The 20,473-nt window shown below is 58.5% G+C and overlaps 2 protein-coding genes across 5 annotated transcripts; one reads left to right on the top strand and one right to left on the bottom strand.

The window, feature by feature from the left end:
* Positions 1–3,154: 3,154 nt before the first annotated feature.
* On the bottom strand, positions 3,155–11,842 carry ORMDL3 (ORMDL sphingolipid biosynthesis regulator 3). 4 transcript variants are annotated; one of them, XM_064473360.1, is made up of 4 exons: positions 11,391–11,842; positions 6,697–6,897; positions 4,934–5,085; positions 3,155–4,797 (listed from the first exon to the last, which is right to left on the bottom strand). In XM_064473360.1, the coding sequence occupies exons 1-4, from the start codon at positions 11,598–11,600 to the stop codon at positions 4,662–4,664; spliced, it is 699 nt and encodes a 232-aa protein (XP_064329430.1). In that variant the 5' UTR covers positions 11,601–11,842; the 3' UTR covers positions 3,155–4,661. The 4 variants fall into 4 exon arrangements, with proteins under 4 accessions (XP_064329430.1, XP_064329429.1, XP_064329432.1 ...); XM_064473359.1 differs by having other exon boundaries at positions 6,697–6,903; positions 11,391–11,840; XM_064473362.1 differs by lacking the exon at positions 11,391–11,842 and adding an exon at positions 11,071–11,217 and having other exon boundaries at positions 6,697–6,903.
* A 3,392-nt stretch (positions 11,843–15,234) lies between these two features.
* On the top strand, positions 15,235–20,139 carry LRRC3C (leucine rich repeat containing 3C). The gene is made up of 2 exons (XM_064473125.1): positions 15,235–15,350; positions 17,298–20,139. The coding sequence occupies exon 2, from the start codon at positions 17,376–17,378 to the stop codon at positions 18,156–18,158; it is 783 nt and encodes a 260-aa protein (XP_064329195.1). The 5' UTR covers positions 15,235–15,350; positions 17,298–17,375; the 3' UTR covers positions 18,159–20,139.
* Positions 20,140–20,473: the final 334 nt, after the last annotated feature.

Raw genomic sequence — 20,473 nt, forward strand, 5'->3', positions numbered from 1 at the left:
TTTTCAAGGGCCACTACCATGCTTCTATCAAAACAAGCAAAAAATTAAACAATTATTTTTTAAAAAAAAATAGGTACTCAGGAATTAAGTACCCCTAGATCTCGGGCTTTTTATTCTTTGAAAGGCTCTCTCCTGGGAAGGGTTGGACAGTATGATAGCGCGTTAGCTATGTTCAATGAATCACAAACATGACCCCAAATTCGGAAGCGTCGGCTGTTGTAAGTACTTGATTGTTCTCTGACTTTCTGGTGCAGTGACCGCCCTACTGTGCGAATACATGTGTGGTCTTTATGGTGGCTTAGAAGGTGCTTTGCCCGGTGGTTTGGCAAAAGCCATGCCTGGTCCATCTATAAGATGGGGCAGAGGGACTTCTGCCAGTTCGAGTGGTGGTTTTCAAAAGCTTTTCTCCTTTGGCATTCATTGCAGAACAAAAAAGAAAAGCATTTTAAGTACATACTTATCCGGTAATTGTTTCTCAGTCACAGGATGGAATCCACCTTTAATTTTCCAGCTGATATTCACTCTAGCCGCTACACAGGAAGCCAGTACAGGTTTGAGAGGAAAATGTGTCAAGTGTGATGCTGGAGCGTGTCCAGAGAAGGGCAGCGGAGCTGGGGAAGGGTCTGGAGCACAAGTGTGCTGGGGGGCGGCTGGGGGGGCTGGGGGGGTTTAGCCTGGAGAAGAGGAGGCTGAGGGGAGCCCTTCTCGCTCTCTGCAGCTGCCTGAGAGGGGCTGGAGTGAGGGGGGTTGGTCTCTTCTCTCAAGTAACAGGCGATAGGACGAGAGGAAACGGCCTCAAGCTGCGTCAGGGGAGGTTTAGGTTGGATATTAAGGAAATGTCTTCCCTGCAAGAGCGGTCAGGCCCTGGCACAGGCTGCCCAGAGAGGTGGGGGAGTCACCGTCCCTGGGGCGGTTCAAAAAACATTTAGAAGTGGCACTTGAGGACATGGTTTAGGAGGCCTGGGGGTGTTGGGTTGATGGTTGGGCTTGATGATCTTAGATGTCTTTCCCAACCTTAACGATTCTATGATCAAAACCCCATTTAAAATCAATAATGATCAATTATCTCCTTCATGCAGGTACTTGGAGAAAATTCTACATTCTAAAAGAATGACTAGACAGTCTTTGCACTTGCGTTCTGGTTCTCCATGCAAAAGGTAAGCTTCACTCTTGGCTCGCTGCTGTGTTAGCTGCAAGTACACATATGAAAATCCCTCATCCTGCCCACGCTGTCCTGACCTCCTTTTTCTCAAATTCTTGACACTGTGAGAGTTGTAGTGTTATGGCTATGCTCCTTAACCTGCCTCTGTGCAAGATTAGCCTTCGAGCGCTGGGCTCACTTCTACATCAATTTCACAAACACAAATAAACTAGAAGTGGCTTCAGTACAGAGTTCCAGGAGACCCAGAACTGTGTCCGTTACTTCCACAGCCCAGCAGTGCTGGTTTCCAAGGGGAAGCTCGGTCGGGTACCGCTTGCTTCTGTGACGCCCACAGGAAGGAGCCATGCAACTGGCTGTCAGTGTGGCTCGACCAGCAGTACCCAAAACTCTTTCACTTAAAACTACCTCAGGGACACCTAACAAGGAGCAATTGTGAGTGTGGTTTAATTACAATTAACTTATGGTTTCTATTTCTGATTAATTCTGATACCTACCCTGAAGACAGGATGTTAAGGAGGATACTATCAGATGTGTAATTGTTCAAGTAATTATCCATCTTACGCAGATACTTAACATACCACATTATTAATGTGAAATCTTTCTTCAACTCTCTCACTTCTTCCCATATTTCTCCAGTTTTCATGTATATTTCCCTTAACTGGATTAACTGTATGAGTCCAAGTCAACCTCAGTTATTCTGTGGCAAAAATGCTATCCTTGTGTTGTAAAGGATGTCATTTTCCATGTGACACGTACCTGTGTAATGGCTGTGTTAATCATTTGTGTGAACAAGGTAAATCAGAAAAGCTTACCATTATAATTAAGGCTTTGCCTAACAAGAAGTTTTAGACTTTAGGCTTTAAAAACTGCCTTTTTGAGATGCTGATAATCCCATTCTGTTTTACAGTTGATCTTTAGTTAAATAAACAGAATCGGATGCCCATAGTGTCAGTTAACAGCACAAATCACACGTTCAAATCCTCAGCTGTTGTAATGCAAAGGCCTTCAGGGAAACTGTGTGAAGTGCTGTGCTTCATTGAGAAGAGCCGACCCCTACTTTCCATTTATGCTTAATCTAAAAATAGCAAAACTGCTTTGCCCTTGTGTAATGTGCCTATACTTAGAAATAATCAGTATATGTCTGTCTACGTAGGAGTAATGTTTTTAAGCATATGGTGACTGTTTCTGTTGCAAAAAAGCTGATGTTTTTCCCCCTCGTATTCTACCAAAATAAATAAATAGTTTTCTTTCCTCTGGAGATTCACCATTGGCATGTAAGTTGTGTCTGCGGGCAGACATTCATATCCGTTAAGCAACGTATGGTCTGCATTACAGATACAGCCTTTGCCATCCTGGTAGGGGCAAGACTCCACAGCTCTGAGGGCAGGGGTCTTCCCATAAGCGTTCTGGGTGTTGACGCTGCTGGTTTCTTAGTCATTTCAAAGGTACTTAGCTGACTGATGAAATCTATTTTTAAAACAATATGTTTTTTTCAACAGTCACTGTCTAGTATCTTAAAGGCTATATTAGCTTTAGGGTATATAGTACCTTAACTAAAGCAGCAGTCCTTACATCATGGTAGTTAAAAGGTTTAACCCCCCATCAACTAAATTGCACATCTGTCGAACTCCATCACTGGAAAACAGCACACGGTTATCAAGTCAGACTCTCTTCTCTTTCTACCTTCTTGAAAGCTTCCTTTTTACTTAAAATATTTCCACTTTTCAAACATATTAGGTAATGATTCTCTAGGCATTCCAGCAGCCCCCTGAGGTACACTAAATGTTTTTTTCCCCTTCTCTGCAGCAGTCCGATAGCAAGTGAGATAGAGGACTAAAGCAGCTTGCCTAAAATTATACATGTAGTAGTACTACATCTTATATGCAAACCTGGAGTTCCCCCATCCATGTCCTATGCTCAGGCCATCACACAACTCAGCAATATCCACTATGACCTCTACAGGTAGAACTGGCTAACGCAGGAACAAAAAGAGCGTATTTAAAATGTTTATACCATTGTCAAAAGTGTGAGACAATATAAGCACTAAGACAACAAAAATACAGGCTTTCATGAGTTTACAGGGGAAGCACGAGGAAACACACATTTCATCTGGCACACAACCCAGAAGAAAAACCAGTTGCTTTGAACAGGAGAAAGCTGCCTCAGCCAGGAAATCTAAACCTGCAAACCTACTTTATTTAGGTGGTAACTTTATGGGAAAAAGGCTCCATTTTGTTCCTACACTAAATGATCTATTACCTTCAGCACCCCATTGCATCCTTCTGTTGGTTAGTTCAGTCTGCTGCTGGTGCTGTTTGTTAGTATTGCTCTCCCGCAGCTCCTGCACCCTCGGCAGTGATCACCCGAGGGCTCGGGGCATGCTGCTGCACCGCTTGCCTGTGGGGCTGAGTGACAGACCTCCAGGTAAGCTGGGAATCAAATACTCGGTTGCCTTGACTCAGTTACTGAGTTAAATCCACTGGCAAATCCCAGTAGCACGTACACAGACTTAAGAGACCAAGGACTGAGGGGAAAAAATTCCAATTATAGTCACTAACAGATTATAGCAAGCAGCCATCCGTCTCTCATTTGGCCTACACCAGTCCGTCTTCAGCTTCTCCCATGCTTGTGTGGTCTCCGTGTACCGAGTAGCTCAGTGGTGTTTTTCGTCAATCATTAACATGACCTGCACCCAAGCCCTTAATCCAAATGCTGTACTGCCTGAACGCTCAGAGGGTGCTTAAAAACTAGCCGTTTGGGGTGGGGAGCAGAGTTACCCAGGCAGGTTCTGGTATAAGCTGAAAACAACTAGTCTGATTTAGGATCTATACCTTTTCCCTGAACCACATGAATGGTACCGTAGAAAACTGAAAGCTTTGTCAAATTGCAGGTCATTCCTTCCTATACTGTTTTTAGTAAAAGAGCTTCCTTCCTTGGTGGTGTAAAAGATTGCAAAATAAACATCTGTCACTCTCCTCCCCCTCCTCCACCCGAAAAGGGAACTCAAACCCTGAAACAATCAAGTATTGGGAAAATCTGGCTGTATCCCTTTGAATTTTCCCCACGTATCGCTTAAAGCACCTAGCTTCAGAAGGGGAAATGTATTTTAAAGTGCATTTACCACAGCAATAGTACCAGCACTAAAAGCTTTTCCCCTCATCCCTATTCTCATCATTCAATGTCTGGGATAGATTAAAATCTCCCCAGAATTCATCCTCTTTGTACCTTGAAGTCTCAGTGTATCTGCATCTATTTATGACACTGGAATAAAAGAAATCCAGCGTCATGCATCCTGCTCCGCACTAAACGCTACTCTGGAGCTTGTTTAGATTTATTGGGCATGAGGATCCAGCATGCGGTATATGTCTATTGGATACTGCGTTTAAACAGCCGCTGTGAAATTACATCCCAGTGTGCGTGGGGGGTGAAGAAACAGGACTAGAGAGAAGGAACTTCCCCCTCTCCCCTGCTCCTCTTCAATTTGCTCCAGCCACGCAGTTCAATACTTGTTGATCCCAAAGATCCGGACTCCGTGAAACTGAGGCAGTTTGGGGATCAGGACGCTCATAAGGGAGATGGTGTTGATTATGAAGTGTATCCGGTCATACTTTGTGTAAAAGCTGGTTAGAAAATACCTGGAAAGCAGGGGAACAGAGAGAGGGAAACTGAATTGTAGCACCTCATGTTTTTTGTTTCCCAGGACAGCATGTGCAGCAGAAGTGTGGGCCACTACAGGCGCGCGAGGGAGCTGGGCTGCCCCGACCTACTCACAGGACGATGGGCATGATGGTCAGGAACTTGCGCGATGCCGTGAACTGCACGCCATAGTCCATCTGCTCCCAGTGCGTGAGCAGCCGAGCCTTCCCCTGGTCCGGAGTCTCGAAAGGAGTTCCTTTCACGGTATGTAGGAAGATGTACATGCTCTGTAACAAATACAAATGCAGCATGAAGCACGGGCAGCATGAAGCACGGGCAGCGTTCTCTACACCCCTCACCGCGCCACTAGAAATGTTCGGCTTCAGCAAGAACAGCACAGTTGTGCCAGCTTGCACCGGCACGCTGTTCCGCTAGAGGGACGCATCGTCGCTGCTGGAAAACCCGCTTGAACTCGGAGCGGCTGAGGAAGCAGCGAGAGTTAGGGAGGAAGGCCGCTAGCTGGGGCTAGCTCAGGTTTGGCTCTTACACGTGAGGCCTCTCGTTCAGCTCCTGGGCGTAAACTAAGAGGGTGGCTGTGAGATTACAGCACTTAGATCTCTGGGATGAGGAGATTAGCAGGGACTTGCTCTGCTGTGCAACAGCAATGCTAACGCTTTCTAAAAAAAGTGGTGGTGGAGCCGTAGGCAGTGAGGGTCTGTTACCGCTCTGATTGCGAGTTAATCTCTTCAAGTGGAACACAAGTAACAGATAAACAGCAAGTACTGGCTACGTTGCGTCTTTTAAGTGTAGCCATTGCTGGCCTTTAATCTCCTTTCTGCTCCCAGGACCGAATCGTTTAAGCTGCCAGAGAAGGGGAAGGAGCTGGGTGAGAAGCAGCCAGCTTGCGAACTGAGCCCTGAGCAGCTCTAGTTGGCGGTGTTGTGGGTTCCCCCGTCTACCGCCCCGCTGGAGACATCAATAACACGAGCATGAGGGCCCCCAGTAAGGGTGCCGTTTTTGTCTCTGGAATACTCTCGGCCTGAGATATTATTTAAAATTAAGGATACAAAAGTGATCGCTGCACCTCTGAAGCATTTTGTCCCCTGAGCCTCTGAGGGTGAGCGGCTGCCCAGAGCTCTGTCCCTCAGCTGTAGGACCCCAGTGTGCCAAGGCATGCGCAGTGGGATGGCGGAGGCGCAGAAGCGAGCTGTTAAACAGAGCGTGGTTTTCTCCTGCTCGCTAGGGCAGATGTCACTGTGTGGCCGTGGCTTTGTCAGGGCCCAGCACAGGACAGCGCTGTGCAAAAACAGCAGCTTCGGGCATCGCGGAGAGCCCGCGTGCCGTGCGTACGTCTGCATGCACATCTGTCTGCTCTGCTTACCTGTGCACCCCTAGCACAATGCTGACACCGTGCCTTTGGGTACCTGACCCTTAGAAGGGGAGAATCTGTTCCTGGACTTATCTTTTACTTTAAGGAGAACAAAGTTTGGGTTTTAATCTTGTTTTCTTAACTCTGATGAGGCCAATTCGGCTCGCGTTAGCCAAAGTAAAAGCTGTCCCGCCGGTTTCTCTGGCCTGTCACAGCTATTCCTCTGTTCAGAGGGACAGGACAAAGGGACTTACCCTGCAGGCAAATTAATTCAGGGTCCCCTCTGAGCAGCCTCGGCAGATATTTGCTGTCTCATCAGTACCTAGGCTGGATTTAAATACATGACCTAGAGGCAAAGGTGCAGTCTGAGGGGTGGAGATTGAGTAACTTACCCTGCGTCTTCAGAAATACATAGAGAGGAATTGTTTCAACAAGTATTCTTACTATATTGTGCTCAAAAGAACAGCTGGCGCTGCGGGATTACCTCTCCGTGCCCCAGGAAGTCAAGCCAGCCACGCTCTTCCCTTACCATGTTGTGAATGATGTTGGTAAGAGTCCAAACAACAGGGACGCTGAAGAAGGGGATGCTCAGGAGTACGACGTGCAGCAGGCCGATTCCAAGGACGTAGGACAACCAGATGCCCCGGCTGTTCATGACGCGGGTGTTGGGATTCACCTCGCTGTGTGCTGTTCCCACGTTCATGGTGGCTCTTGCGTCAAATGGGCACCCCTGAAACTAAAGCAGAGTCACGTCAGTGCTTGGCTGGTGCCAGCCCTCCACCTGAATTACTCGGGTAAGCACAGCGGGGCTCGAGCATCATCTTGCTGTTAAGCAACCCTGAAATATTTTGTTTGCTATAAAAATCACAAGTCAGTTCGCTTCTCTGTTCCTCATTATTCGTAGAGCTGATGTTTCTAAGGGGAAGCTAAATCTGGGAGCAGTTGAGATTTGGGAATAATGTGTGGGAAGCCCGTCTGTGACAGAAGCTACTGAAATGTTTTCCTGGAACCAAGAAGTCGAGGTTCAATCCCAGAATTGCCTGACAAAACTCAGATGAATACTTCTAAGTGCTTTTTAAGTCATCATCACAGTGTTAATCATGGAAGCACTCGGCATGCGAAGCTTCTTACATGTTTATGGGTTCAGCATACCTTAAACTCAGAAAGAGAACATAAGTGTTTGCAGACTAAAGGCACAGCAGCTCTGTATCAACAGATCTCCTAATTAGTTCAACTAAATTATCAGGGTTCCACACGGCTCTGGAGGCTTGATGGGTTCCTGGTCTGGCTTACATGTTCTGCCTTCCAATTTAAGACTTACAAGGTAGGGGTAAAAAAAAGTAACAAAAAATTCCCCCGCAGGGAAGAAGTGAGATTATTCTTCAGGAACATAAAAAGTTAGAGATAACAAGGAAAAGTGCATTAGGAGGATATTTCAGAGCAAGAGTTGCAGAGGAGATGGCTCTTCCCCTACCTGGAAGGAACAGCTGCCATGTAGGAGGAAGAGATATGTTTTTCTAAAGTACCAGGAGGGTGAGAAAGCGAGATGGTGTCACCTTCTCAGAGCAAGTCTTTGGAGTGGTGCCCTACAGACAGCGCAGGTATCGGAGTGGCTTTGCGGACTGCCGCACCAATAGCGGCAGCAGGTGTTGGTCAGCTTTAAGGCTTTCTGGGACGACGAGGGCTCTGGTTTACCTGTCCCCAGGGATTACAGGAAACAGCACAAATGAGAACCACTGAAAGTTGAATATCTTTACACCGAGATCAGGGATGTTCTTGTGTAAAGCCATCTTTGTCTGTGTCCCATAGAAAGGTAGTTTCATTAGATGATACAGTCCGTCCCTCCTTGTATAGAGGACCCCAAGGGGCGAGCTGTTTCCTGATGTCTAGCCTTGTGTTTTTGCTGCTTGGGTTCCCACAGCTGGAGGACGGCGTTGCTGTTCTCTCTAGCTCTCAGTCTTCAGTCTCAGGAGGCGAGCCTGAGCCAGATCCAACATTACGCTCTGTGTGTCGCTGCCAGCTGTTCTGAGTTCCCCTGTGAAGTGCTGGGCCTGGCTTGTTTCAGAAGCTGGCTCTCTCCCCTGTTCCTGCCCAGGGCTAGGACACAAAGCGAACGCTTGACTCTGCAGCTCCTGGGACACTCGCTGTAACTTCCAAACCTCTCAGCTGCGCAAGCGGCTGTTGCTCAGTGTTGCAGGCAGCTCCGGCGAGGCAGGGCTGCTAGGTGAGCTGAAGAGATGCTCGCCTACCTCTGCCACCCAGGTGTCAGTCAGGGGGTTTGTATGTGGAGAGGTTTTTGTTACCAGAAAAGAGGCTTGCAGGTGTGTGGAGCGCTCGTTTTCTTGTCACTCATCCTCCCGGGTCTAAGGATATCAGCTACTGGATGCTCCGGAGAAAAGCCTGAAGCTTAGTCTGGAAGCAGGACTTGGAGCCAGAGTTCAGGGCTTGAGTCCTAGCAGGGGAAGCAGCTCCGTCCTTATTCTGGTGCAATTCCTAAGGGCTTTCAGAAGGAAATCTAGGGGTTGTGCTGAAGTGTAACATGAGTCAAAAAAGTCATGTTGTTGCAACAAAAGGAAAAAAAAGTAGCCACCCCCATGGAATGCATAAACAGGAGTGCTCTTTGCCAGACTTGGGAAATAATTCTCCTAGATATTGGTAAGGCTGCAGCTAGAATACTGTCCAGTTGTGGGAGGAGCTGGAGGGATTCCAGGGGAGAGCAGTGAGAATGAGCAGAGGTGTAGGAAAAACATGACCTGCAAGGACAGATTGAAGGAAACGGGTTTGTTTAGTCTAGAGAAGGCTGGAGAGAGGCATGAGGAATAGTCCTCAAACACTTAACAGACAGCCACACTGAGAAGGGAGACAAACTGTGTGGCGAAGTTAAGTGCACGGCTGAGACTTGGAGCAGCTCGATAACGCAGAAGGACTGCCTGCAGAAGGCAAGCGGGGGTCCCACTGGACGCTTTAACACTGAGTTTTATAAACAGCGAAAAAAATTAAGATTCCTCTTTGGAACGGGGTGGCCTCTTCAGGACCCTCTTTTCTTGAAATGCTGCTGCTCCCCAAAGGCTGCAGAAGCCAGCAGACCTTCTGGCAAGCCCCAGAGCTGGAGGGGTGCCCTTGCCGGCGCAGGAATAAAGGGGAATTTCCATTTGAGGACAACCACGAGTGTAATTTTCAAAAACTAATAAGCAACTTCTACTTGGTCCCCTCTGCAACCTGCACCTGGGTGGCAAAGGGCCAAACTTAGAAGCCGCACAGGAAGCAAGTCTCCCTGCGCCTCAGTTTCCTTGCGTGTAAAAGTGAGCGTTAGACGGGCGAAACGCTAGAACGTGCGAGAGGTTAATCCAGTCTTGCAACAGAGGGACAGAGGCGTCAAGCGTTCGGTCCTACGATGATGATAGTTCTGCGTGTTTCTCCAATTCTGCCCTTCCCCACCTTACAAATATTTAATTTTGAATCTTTTCCATTTCTGAGCTGCTGTTTGCAGCCCTTGCCCAAGCTCTGCGCTTGCTTCAGATTGCACATGCAGCTCTGCACAGTCTTGCAAAAGCCTGGCTGAAGGAGCGAGAGTTCTCAAAGCTCCAATCCCTACCCCCATCCCAGATCCCATGTTGTTTGCTTTCTGATTCTACACCGGGCATTTGTTCACCTGCCGGAAAAACAAGGCAAAAGACAACAGCGGGAGGAACTCCAGCTCCCCGCCCGGCGCAGCTGGCTGCAAAGCTCTGCCTTCCCGCTTGTGCGGCGGTTTTTCAGGACAGAAAAGCTTTAATGTTTCACCAGACTGAGTGTGAAGGTCGGGCCTGCACTGATGTTGGACGGTGTCCGTCCAAGGAGGGGAAAAGTCACAACTACAGTCAGGCGAACAGCAGGCTGTGGTGAAGCTGAGCCCTTCCTCTGCCCCGTCCTTCGTGTCCTGTTCCTGACTTCCCGCCCGCCGCCGCGCCAGCTCCCTGTCCACGGCTCTGTTGGGGAAGACTCTTGTTCTGGGGCTCAGAGCAAGCACTGGGGCTGTGCCAGCTCAGCACGCGCTATGACAGCATCTCCCCGCTTCTGAGGAAAGGGCAAACAAAACGGCATCAGCAGTTTCCCGCTCCCTTTGTCATCCATCTGCTGCTGGAGGACCCACAACCTCTGACCGTGGCCATGCCACCAGCACCCCAAGGCGCAGCTCCTTCTCCACAATTGTTTTTGCCCCCAGTCTGTTCCCATCCCCTCGCGTTTTGGTCCCGGTGCTGGGCAATGACATCGCCCTTCCCCAGGGCGTCCCCAGGATCGTACCATGGGGCCCAGCACCCTGTTCCGCCTCGGCCGGCTGTGGGAACTGGGCTAGCAGAGGGAAGGAGGGCTGCAGGTGCTTATCTCGGTGATCTTCCTGAGTGTTCCCAGAATGCAAGCAATTATGATCCCACAGAGCGCCGAGGAGCCGAGATCCCTATCTCTGGCAGCAACAGCAATCACCCGTCTCCCAAGCAAATATTTTAAACCCTTCTTTGCAAGATGGCATCAGCGTTTGAACCAGAGCATCGAGCGCATCGACGCTGTCTGCAAACACAGCGGGCAAGGGAGCAGGGTGGTAGGTTAGACCTAAGCCAGCACTGCTTTGTGCCCCGGCCCGGCCTGGAGTCGCTGATGGACTTCCAGAAGTCTGAGCCCCAGAGGTGCCTGGTCTCTCCTTGGGAAGCCGGGAGGGCCCGGAGCTGGTAGAGGAGAGCGGGAAGCGGGAGTTGTGGGTGCAGCTCTGGGGACGAGGAGCAGCGTGAGCCCTCCCCGATGGGCACGAGAGCAGCTGGGGCTCTGCTCCCTCCCAGCCCCTCTGCCGAGCTCCCAGGGACGGTTCCACGGCGCAGGGAACGCGGCTGGGACCCTCCGTGGGCTCGGGGTCCCGGACCCCGCTTACCTCCCTGCAAGGACCTGCGGAGGACCCGCACCCCGGGGTGCTGGGCAGGACCCGCTACTGCCGGGCTCCCCCCGGCCCGGCCGTGCGCAGGGACACTGCGAGGACCCCCCACGCCCCGCGGAGATCCCCGCTTTCTGCTGCCGGGCGGTTTATCTTTCGGGCCGGACCCCACGCGAGGTACCTTCCCCCGCGGGGCCGGAGCGGGGCTCGGCCGCCGCCTCCTCCCGGGGAGGGGGCTCGGCCTCCCGCCTGGGCCCGCCGCTGCCCGGGCCGCTCCCCGCACCCCCGGAGGAGAGCCGCCGGCCCCGGCCCGCACTCACCGCTGCTCGGCCCGGCCCGGCTCGGCTCGGCGGGGCCGGGGCTGCCTCCGTCGCGCACCCCGCCGCCCCGGCTGCGCTCCCGGCGGGCACCTCGGCTCGGCCCAGCCCCGCCGCCGCAGCACGTCGGGAGCTGTAGTCCCGGTAGCGCCCGAGCACCGGGAGAGGCCGGCCCCGGGGCGGGGAGGGGGCCGTGCTTGCCGTGCACGGCATGGTGGGCGAGCTGAGCGGCTTCAGGAGCGGGGGGCGACCCTGGCGGGGGGCGAGGGGGGGTCCTCGGCTCGTCCACTTGTGTCCTGTGCTGGTGGTCCCTGTGCCCACCTCTGCCCTCCCCAAGCTGGTCCCAGCAGAGGGGTCGGGGCTGTAGCTAACCCGCTCTGCACCCTGGGGGACTCAGACCCAGCTAGGTGCTTCCACCCTGCTCGGGGAGGGTCGGCACCCCTTCCCCTGCCCCTCTTCCCAGTGGAAAAACTCAGCAGCAGGTGTTGTGCAAGCAACCTGGGTAGGCCGGCATGGTGCTGCCGGGACACCCGGCCAAGGTCAGGGGCCGGGAGCGCAGGATTCCTGCGCTGGAGCGTGGGGGTGAGACCATCTGGCCCTGCTTTTGTTTGTACAACGATCAAAGCTAATAGCGTGGTGCTGCGGCGGCCCCTCGGTGCGCGCAGCCATCTGTGCAGGGCTTTGTGTGCGCCAGCCGCCGCCAGCTCTTCCGCCCAGCAGCGGCAGAGGGTGCAGCGCTGTCGCCCAACGGTGAAACCGCTTTGTGCTGCAAACCCCCTGCCCAGAGCTGTACAGGGGTCCCGGGCCGAGCACAGCCCACGGCCCCGTGAGCAAAGCCTGGCGGCGAGGTGCTCCCCGGCCACCCACACGGCCCCTGGCCTTGCAGGGCTGCTCCCAGCCCTCCCTGGCCACTTGGCAAAGCCCATCGGTGGGGTTTTGGTTTTGGCTCAGGTGGGTTCGCAGCACTGCTTTGTGCTCAAAACATGGAGGATCCTGCCTGCACTGGTGGTCCCCAAAGGCGGGGGGTCCCTGTGCCGGTGTCCCCGCAGGGCTCCCAGGCTGAGCTTTGCATCCTGACCCTGTGTGCATCCATCTGGCCTCAGCACTGGCCACACATCCGGCTCCAGGCCTGAGCCGGCCCGCGGTTGTGTGCAGGCTGGGTGCAGTGAGGGCACAGAGACCCCACCGACTGCCAGGCCCGGGGGTGCCACGCACTGGCACCATGCTGCTGGCAGGGGCATGGTTGCTTCCTGGAGCCAGAGCTCCCCACCACTGCTCCCAGAGGGCTTTAGGCGCCGTGGGGGGACACGCGCGCCATTAAAGCAGCTGTTGGGCCGCTGACGGGCTCTGCGGCCACCAGCCAGGAGCACCCGCTCCCTGCCCGGCCTCTCCGGCGTGCCCTTGCCAGCCAGGCAAGGTGCGGGGATGCCGGTGTGCGGAGGCGGGGGATCCCGCGGGAGCTGGCCCTGCTTTGCAGGAGAGCCACGCACGCACGGCAGGCTCTATTTTTATCCCCGCTCCTGCCTGACTGAGCAGCTCCCTCTGCGCAGTGACATCTAATTTAGCAGCTTCCCCGCACCCTGCCGACTCTGCACGTGAGGGGGAAGCACAATGCGACAGCTATTTTTATACGCGCATAAATATTAATCCCTCTCAGTGATGCAGCAGGCAGCCTCTCGCTGCTGGTGCGAGTGCAGGGTGGGGGGGACCCAGTTCCTGGGCTCCCCAGATCGGCTTCACCCACCTGGGGAACCCCAGCACCGGGAGTGGGGGTTCCCTGGGTGGGGGAATCTGTCCCCATCCAGCGCCCCGGCTGGTGGCCGCCCAGACCAGCGCTTCCTCGGTGCTCAGTGGGGCTGTTCCCGTATGAATTCCCAGGCCTCGCTTGCTCCCAGCTGCCCCTGTACTGGGGGGCCGTGCTCCCCTCCCACTCTCCCGGGCTGCTGGTCCTGCTGCCCGCTCGATACTGGCTATATTTAGCGCTGTGATGGCAGCGTGGAGCTGGTGCCGGCTATTTTTAGCCATCGCTGCCGTGGCTGCAGCGGGGAAGGGTCCGCGTGGGGTCGTGCTGCACTGCAGGCACTGGGTTTTCAGGCTGGTAGGTGCCGTGTCCTGGCATGTGGGGCACCCGTGGGGTGCAGCCATGGTGCTGCTCCAGCTCTTGGGGTCTCTGCCCACTGCCACGGCAGCTGTGACCCTCCACCTCCCTGGGTCCCGGCACGAGCTGGGACTTGCCAAAAGCTTGAGCACCGCTGAGACCCTGCCTGCCGCCTCGGCCCCTCGATGCCGCAAGCCCCGTCCCGCAGCGGGTGGCTGGGTCATCCAGAGCCGGCCCCACGCCCCCACAGGCCCAGCACTGCTCCCACTCCATGCACAGCTCCCAGCGGCACTGGGACCGGTGATGGGCAGTGCAGGGCTTCTCTGCACCCCAGCCAAATGGGGAAACACCAGCACACTGACCGTAGCCCCCCGGCTGCTGCCTGCCGTATACCCCGGCCAGCCCTGCCTGGGCAGCCCCTGCCCCAGCCTGGTGTCGGGCTTGGCTCTGGTCCCAGCGCCGGCAATGGACTGGGTGGCTGGGCCGTCCCGAGCACGGGCCATCCCGGCAGCCCCGGAGCCCCCCTGCATCATGATCTGGAGGCGATTCGGTGGCTGCCCCACCATGTGCCGACCCTCCGCCCTGGTGAGCCCTTGCTGGCTGTGGGGCGTCGAGGTGCGGATCCGGCTCGGCCCTGGCCCTGTCCCGCCCGCCTGGCCTCAGCTGGAGGGCCGGGGTCTCCCTGGGGAGCGTGGGGGTCCCAGGGGAGCGTCTGGCTCCAGCCCTGCCTGGCTGCGCCTCTCCCGTCAGGTTTTGTTCTCCTAATTGAGCAGAGATCCAGGCCAGGCGCCTTGTAAACGGTTTATCCTCCCCGAGCAGCGGGAGAAGGTCAATGCGCAGAGCCGGGCCCTTCCGCCGAGGAGAACCGGCGCCGGGGCTGCGGCACGGGGCCGGGACTGCCCCCTGCCCGGTGTCCCGCTGGGGCCGACCCCGCTGCTGGCGGGTTTGCGGGGAGCAGCCCCGGCCGTACCCCGAGCACCGGGGCGGGGATGGGGGGACGTCCCCTGCCGGAGCCCTCGCCCCTCTCGGCGGTCCCGGGTCACACCGGGGCCCGGCCCGGTAACGGCGGCCGCTCTCCATGGTCCTGAGGCGGCCCCGTCGGTGTCCCGGGGCGGCGGGTACCGGCTCAGCCGCGAGTCCCGAGCCCAGCCCGGCGAGCCCCGGGCCCGGGCAGCTCGGGGGTGGGCTGGGGGCCCGCTGCGGCCCCCTTGGGGGGCAGGCCAGCTTCTGCCCGCCGCGGCGCGGCTCTCCCCGAGTGAGCGATGCCGGTGCCGGGCGGGGGGCGGGGACCGTGACCCCGCCGGCGTGGGGGGAGTCCTGCCCTCCTCAAGGGGATGGGGGTGGTCCCGGGCGTCGGCGAGGGCCGAACGGGGCCTTGCGCCCCGGGGGGGCGGGCCGGGGTACCGGGGCTACCGAGGGTGCTCCCACCGGGGTTCGGGGGGGCCGCTGCGGGGCGGGGGGCGCGGTGATCCCCGGGAGGCCCTGGCGGCGGCTGCCCGGGATCGGGGGTCCCGGGGGCTCCTCGCCGGGGCTCCTCGCCAGGTCTCCCCGTTTTGCCTCTCCCCCCCCCGCCCCTCCCCCGGGATGTGCACCCGGGTCAGAACCTCTCCCGCGGGGCGGGGGGGCTGGAAAGGACCCTGGTGCGGGGCCGGGGGTGCTCGGCGCTGCACAGCCCCCCCCCCAGCTCCCCCGGGCGGGGCGGGCCGGGGGCGGGGAGCCCCGGGGAGGCCCGGGCGGAGGATCCCGCCCACCGGCCCCGCCGCCGCCGCCGCCGCCGGCTCCGGGCCCGCCGCGCTGCCGCGGGGCGCGGCCGCTCCGGCCCGGGGCGCGGGGCCGGTCCGCCGCCGCGGGGCCGCGCACGGCAGGTGAGTCCGCACCGGGACCCCCCGGCGCCGGGAGCGGGCAGGGAACAAGGCGGTGGGGGGTGTGTGTGTGTGTTGGGGGCGGGGGGGTCCCCGGCACCGCCGCGCCGAGCTCAGCTTCCCCCGGGGAAGCACCGGGCTTCCCTCTCCCGCAACGCCCCCGGAGCCGGCGCTGGAGCGGGGCCGGGGGGATCCCCGGGCATCCCCGGCTGCGCCGGGTGTACAGCGGGTCCCGGCGCCGGCACAGCCCCGCCGCGGGCAGCATGACCGGCCCTCGGCTCCTCAACCGCCCTCCACGGAGCTGGCGGGGTCCCCCGCGTCCTGCTGTGGGTTGCGGTCCCCAGGGTAGCGGTGGGGGGCCGCTTGTGCCCATCCTCGCAGCGGTGCGTGGTCTACAGCACCGTGGCCGGGAACCGTCCGAGCTCACCGTGGGGCCCTGGAGAGCCACATCCCACCCGCGGGGGTCCCCTGGCCCCCTGCGTCCAGCAGACGAGGCACCCCCAGTCCTGGGTCACCAGCCCCTGGCTCAGTCCGGTGGGTTCCCCGCAGTGCCCAGCTCTGCGCTCACCCCCGGGGCAGTGGGAGGGTGGTCCCGAGGGGCTGCGTTTGCCCCAGGTTTACTTCTGGCAGGTCTGGGGGGCCGGTCCCCCGCCATGCCGGCGTACCAGCCTGGTGCTCGGCTCCTGGCGCCCTTTGGCTGCTTTGAGCCCTGGTCTCCGCTCAGGGACCCCGAGGCACCTGGCGGGGGGCAGCAGCTCAGGGGTCAGCCCTGCACTGGCATGACCTTGGGGTGTTTCGGCGTGGTTAGGCTGCCTTACGGTGCCTGGCACTGAGGGTGCTTGCCCAGGCTGCGCTATCGAGGCCACCCTTGGGTGGGCACCTCTGCCCCTTTCTGGGGAGCCCCGGTTGGCGCCTGGAAGCGGGTTTGCCGTGGCGGGGTTCCCCGGGGAGCCGGGGGGGTGGTGGGATGAGCAGGCTGGTGCCTGGCGTCACAGCACGGGGCTTTCCACAGCGCAGAGCTTTGCCTGACGAGGTGTCACGGGGTGCCCTTTTACATCGGTGTCATTAATCATGGGATGGTGGGAGAGCCCCTGAATCCTGCCTCGATGGCTCTGCTGCCGCAGCCCTGCCGGGGACAGTGTGGGGCCCCTGGACATGGCGGGACCCATGGCTGGGAAAGCCGGGCAGCGCGTTCGCAGGGCTCGGACGTGGTCCTTATCTGCCGCCACCACCCTGGGAACTCGCCACACGCTCAGCTCCAGTGAATTTCCTTTTTCTGTTTTTGTTTCTTTCCTGCTGACGTTTTTCCCCTCCGGAATAAAGGGCTGGATGGGGACCATGGTTACGGGGTGGTGTGGGCAGCCCGGCCCACCGCGGCCGGGGTGGCACCAGGCAGGGGACAGCGGCACCCAGCCACCCGCCTGCACCGGTCCCCTCGAGAGGGAAAACCCAGTGTGTGCCCCGGGAGCTGCTGGAGAGCAGGGCCAGGGAGCGCGAACCTGCTCCGCCGCTGCCCACATATTTCCCATGGTGTTCCCCAGGGGCTGCCCGCAGAGGTTGCTCGCCTGGAGCCAGGGCTTGCCCGCCGGCACGTCCTGGCGGCCGCCGCTGCAGGATGTATCGGCCTTCTGCGAGCGAGCGATCAAACCGCTGGTGACCTTGGCAGGACGGGAGCTCACCCCCGCCTCTGGCTCAGCCCGAGCCGTCTCCGTTTGTTACGGCCCAGCTGCCGGCACGCTGGAGACATGCCTTCGCTCGGCCCCTTGGGGCCTGTTCCTGCCACGCCAGAACCCTGAGCAAGGCCGCTGGTGGTAGAGGAAGGGGGGATGCATGAGCCGTGCCGGCTGTCCCCGTCCCCGTCCTGCGGCCAGGCTCCGCCGGGGCAGGTGCAATGGGTCTGCCCCTCAGCACCCCTGGTCTGATGCTGTCCCCTTGCTGTCTCCATCTCAGATGCACCGAGTCCAGCTGAAATCACCGCGGGCGAGAGCCACCGGGCTGGCAGCCGTGCGATAAAGCCAGTGTGGCACCATGCCTGCGGCACAGCGGGTCCTCCTCTGCTCGGTGACCATGTGGCTGCTCCTGCAGAGCCTCCTCCTCCTGGCCTCCTGCCTCCGCTCGGCCACCGCGTTCCCCAAGGGCTGCTACCCCTCAGAAGAGGAGGGGCTGAAGACCTTCCGCTGCAGCAACGCTCAGCTGACCGAGGTCCCCCGAGACATACCCAACGACACCAACAAGCTCTACCTGGACTCCAACCGAATCCCCTTCCTGCCCCGCGACGCCTTCCGGGACCTGCCGCTCCTGCTGGAGCTGGATCTGTCTCACAACGCCATCGCCAGCATCGAGAGCGGGGCTTTCCGGGGCCTGGCAGAGCACCTGCACTCTCTGGACTTGTCTTCCAACAGGCTGGTGTCGGTCAGCAAAGATGCCTTTAGCAACCTGAAGGCCAAGGTCAACCTCTCCAACAACCCCTGGCTGTGTGACTGTCGGCTGCAGGAGCTGATCCGCACAGTGGACCTGGCGGCCGGCTCCTCGGGCGGCATCATCTGCGACTCCTCCGCACAGGAGGAGCACGTCGGCAAAGCTTTCCTGCAGGTGATCGCTGACACGGACTTCTGCAACGTGTACAAAAAGACCACGGACATCGCCATGCTGGTCACCATGTTTGGCTGGTTCGCCATGGTGATCTCCTACCTGGTCTACTACGTGCGGCAGAACCAGGAGGACGCCCGGCGGCACCTGGAGTATCTCAAGTCCCTGCCCAGCAAGCAGCGGAGGTCGGAGGAGTCATCCACCATCAGCACCGTGGTATGAGGCACCGGCATCCCGCAGGACATGGGGACACGTGGAGCTGGGGATCGGCCGCTCGGCAGGCTTGTCGTGGCTGCAGGAGCTGTCATGAGCCACCGTCACCGCACAGAAATAGTCACGGATTTGTTCTGTTCTCCTCGGGGAAGCGGCGTCTGGCAGTGGGAGCCACGGCCAGCGAGTGCCTGGCTCCGGCGCAGCGAGGGGCGAAGCGGCTGCGGCCGGTGGGCGGTTATCGGCAACGAGCACGGAGCAGCCATGGCATCGGCCTGCTGCCTCTGCCTTACAAAGGACCGGAGAGACCCCGAGCATCCGCCCGGCACGTGGCCGCTGCTCCGACCGACCGGGATGTCCGGACTTCATTTATAACTCTCATATGTCCTTTGCAGAGATCCTTTGGGGCATTAACAAAATCAGTGTTTTAATCCCTCCCCGGCTTACCCTCGGCTGCCTGAGGGATGTTCCTGGCAGCGCAGGGCAGCCTGGGCCTGGCTCCCTGCCTGGACGGGCAGCGGGCAGGGGAGGGCCATGGTCAGGAGTGGTACGGCCGCAAGGCCAGTGCCCTGCTGGGTCACCAGCCCCAGGAGGGTCACGGGCTGTGACCTCTAGCCCGGCGGGACTGAAGGACGGGGCAGGAGGGGGAGACGCGTGGGTTGGGAAAGGCAAGAGGCAGGGCTGGGGGTGCCCCGCTCCAGCTCTTGTGGCAGACGGTGCCACCCCATCACCCATCTCATCCCCTGCTGCTCCCTGCTCCCTTCCCGGCACCCCTGGCCAGGCAGAGCAAGGGTGTGGGGGCCCCCCCCAGGGAGGGGGCGGCTGGTGGGCGACCCCAGCACCTTCCCCCTCGGAGTGTGCCCTTCCTGTAAGAAACAAATGGGAAATGAGCTCCCCTGGGGCTGAGCCCTCTGGGGCCACCAAGGGTTGCAAGTGCTGATGGAGGGGAACTGAGGGGTCCAGGCAGTGGGTCCAGCCCTGGCCAGATTTTGGGGGGAGCAGGTTTCCCTTCGGTGCTCCCCGGGGACCATGCAGGTGGGTGCAGCACCCCTCGCCAGCCTGCTCCGATCTGGAGCCAGAGGAGAGCTCCCACCTCTCACTCAAGGACTCACAAGCTGCCGACCGGTCACTGTGATGGGAAGCGGGGAAGGAGGGAGCCGCCCTCTCCCCACTCCCGCGCCGCTGGCAGGAGCCTGAATCTCCCCTAAAACGCCCCAATGTCCCTTCTTGACACTTCCAGTATTGGGCTGCAGGATCCTGGTGTCGGTAGGTGGAGGCGAGGCCAGGGCACCGGGGGCAAGTGCGGGTGGGGGTCAGTGCCCACCTTTGGGTGCATGGGGTCCAAGCGGCAACTCAGAGCAAAGCCAGAGCAGAGCCAGACTCTTCCAACCGAGCATCTGGTCCCCGAGAGCTGGCTTTGCTGGGTTTGCCCTTTTTTTAAAACCAACTGAAGCTAAATTGCCTTAATTCACCAAGAGCACCAACCAAAGCTGCTTGAACATCCTCTGTGCCGGGCCAGACCCGGCTCCGGGACCAACCTCAGACCCTGGTGCAGGCAGCGCGTTTCGGCGCAGGCAGGGCCCGTCCTCCCATGCCCCAGCACCGTCCTGCCGTGGGACGGAGCTGGCCGGGAGCGGCACCCGCGCCCCTCCACAAGTGCCTACTTCCCCAGCGCAGGCCAGGGGCTCTGCAACGCACAAGCGCCTCGTCCCAGCTCCAATCCAGGCGTCCCCTGGGCCCGCAGCCCCACGGCAGCTTCCTCCCCAAACCCCCCATACAACCGGCTGTGGAGAAAAGGGGCTTGGGGGGACCGAACCACCGCGAGCGGCTGCCCCGTGGCCCCAGGCACTGCTCCCCTGCGGGCATCCCTGGGCGGCCGCTCTCGTGCCCGCGGCATGCGGGGACACCCGGGACCGTCTGACCCAATATGTGTTTTGTTTAAGGGACCTTTTACGTTCTTACTTTATACAATAAAGTTGGCTTTTACTTTGGAGCCCGTGCCCGACGCGTGCTGGCGTGTGTGTCTGTGGCGGGCTCGGGGCGCTGCTCCCCAGGCAGCTGTGGCTTTGGGCCGAGGCGGGTGGCGTCAACTTGTGCCGGGGCCACCCCGGTCCTTGGTGACATCCTGGCTGCAAGGGAAGGGTCTCCACAACACTCGATGTCTCCCCAGAGCCGTGTCTGGCTCTGCTGGGCGCTCCCGGGCTGGTGCTTTCAGAAACACGATACTTGGTCCCTCCAGTAACCCTGCCTTCGCCTTCAATAAATGAACACCTGGCAGCTCGGCTCCTGCGAGCGCGGCTCAGGTCACTGGCACGGTGTGGAGCAGT

Source organism: Phalacrocorax carbo, chromosome 25, assembly GCF_963921805.1.
Source record: "Phalacrocorax carbo chromosome 25, bPhaCar2.1, whole genome shotgun sequence".
Classification (NCBI taxonomy): domain Eukaryota; kingdom Metazoa; phylum Chordata; class Aves; order Suliformes; family Phalacrocoracidae; genus Phalacrocorax; species Phalacrocorax carbo.

Excerpts from the sequence above, each read along its gene's own strand:
- ORMDL3 (XM_064473359.1), bottom strand. The coding sequence starts at position 11,600 with ATGCCGTGCACGGCAAGCACGGCCCCCTCCCCGCCCCGGGGCCGGCCT. Across the intron at positions 6,904-11,390 it reads CCGGGCCGGGCCGAGCAGCG|TTTCAGGGGTGCCCATTTGA; the intron begins GTGAGTGCGGGC and ends ACTCTGCTTTAG. Across the intron at positions 4,798-4,933 it reads ACCATCATGCCCATCGTCCT|GTATTTTCTAACCAGCTTTT; the intron begins GTGAGTAGGTCG and ends CCTGCTTTCCAG.
- LRRC3C (XM_064473125.1), top strand. The coding sequence starts at position 17,376 with ATGCCTGCGGCACAGCGGGTCCTCCTCTGCTCGGTGACCATGTGGCTG.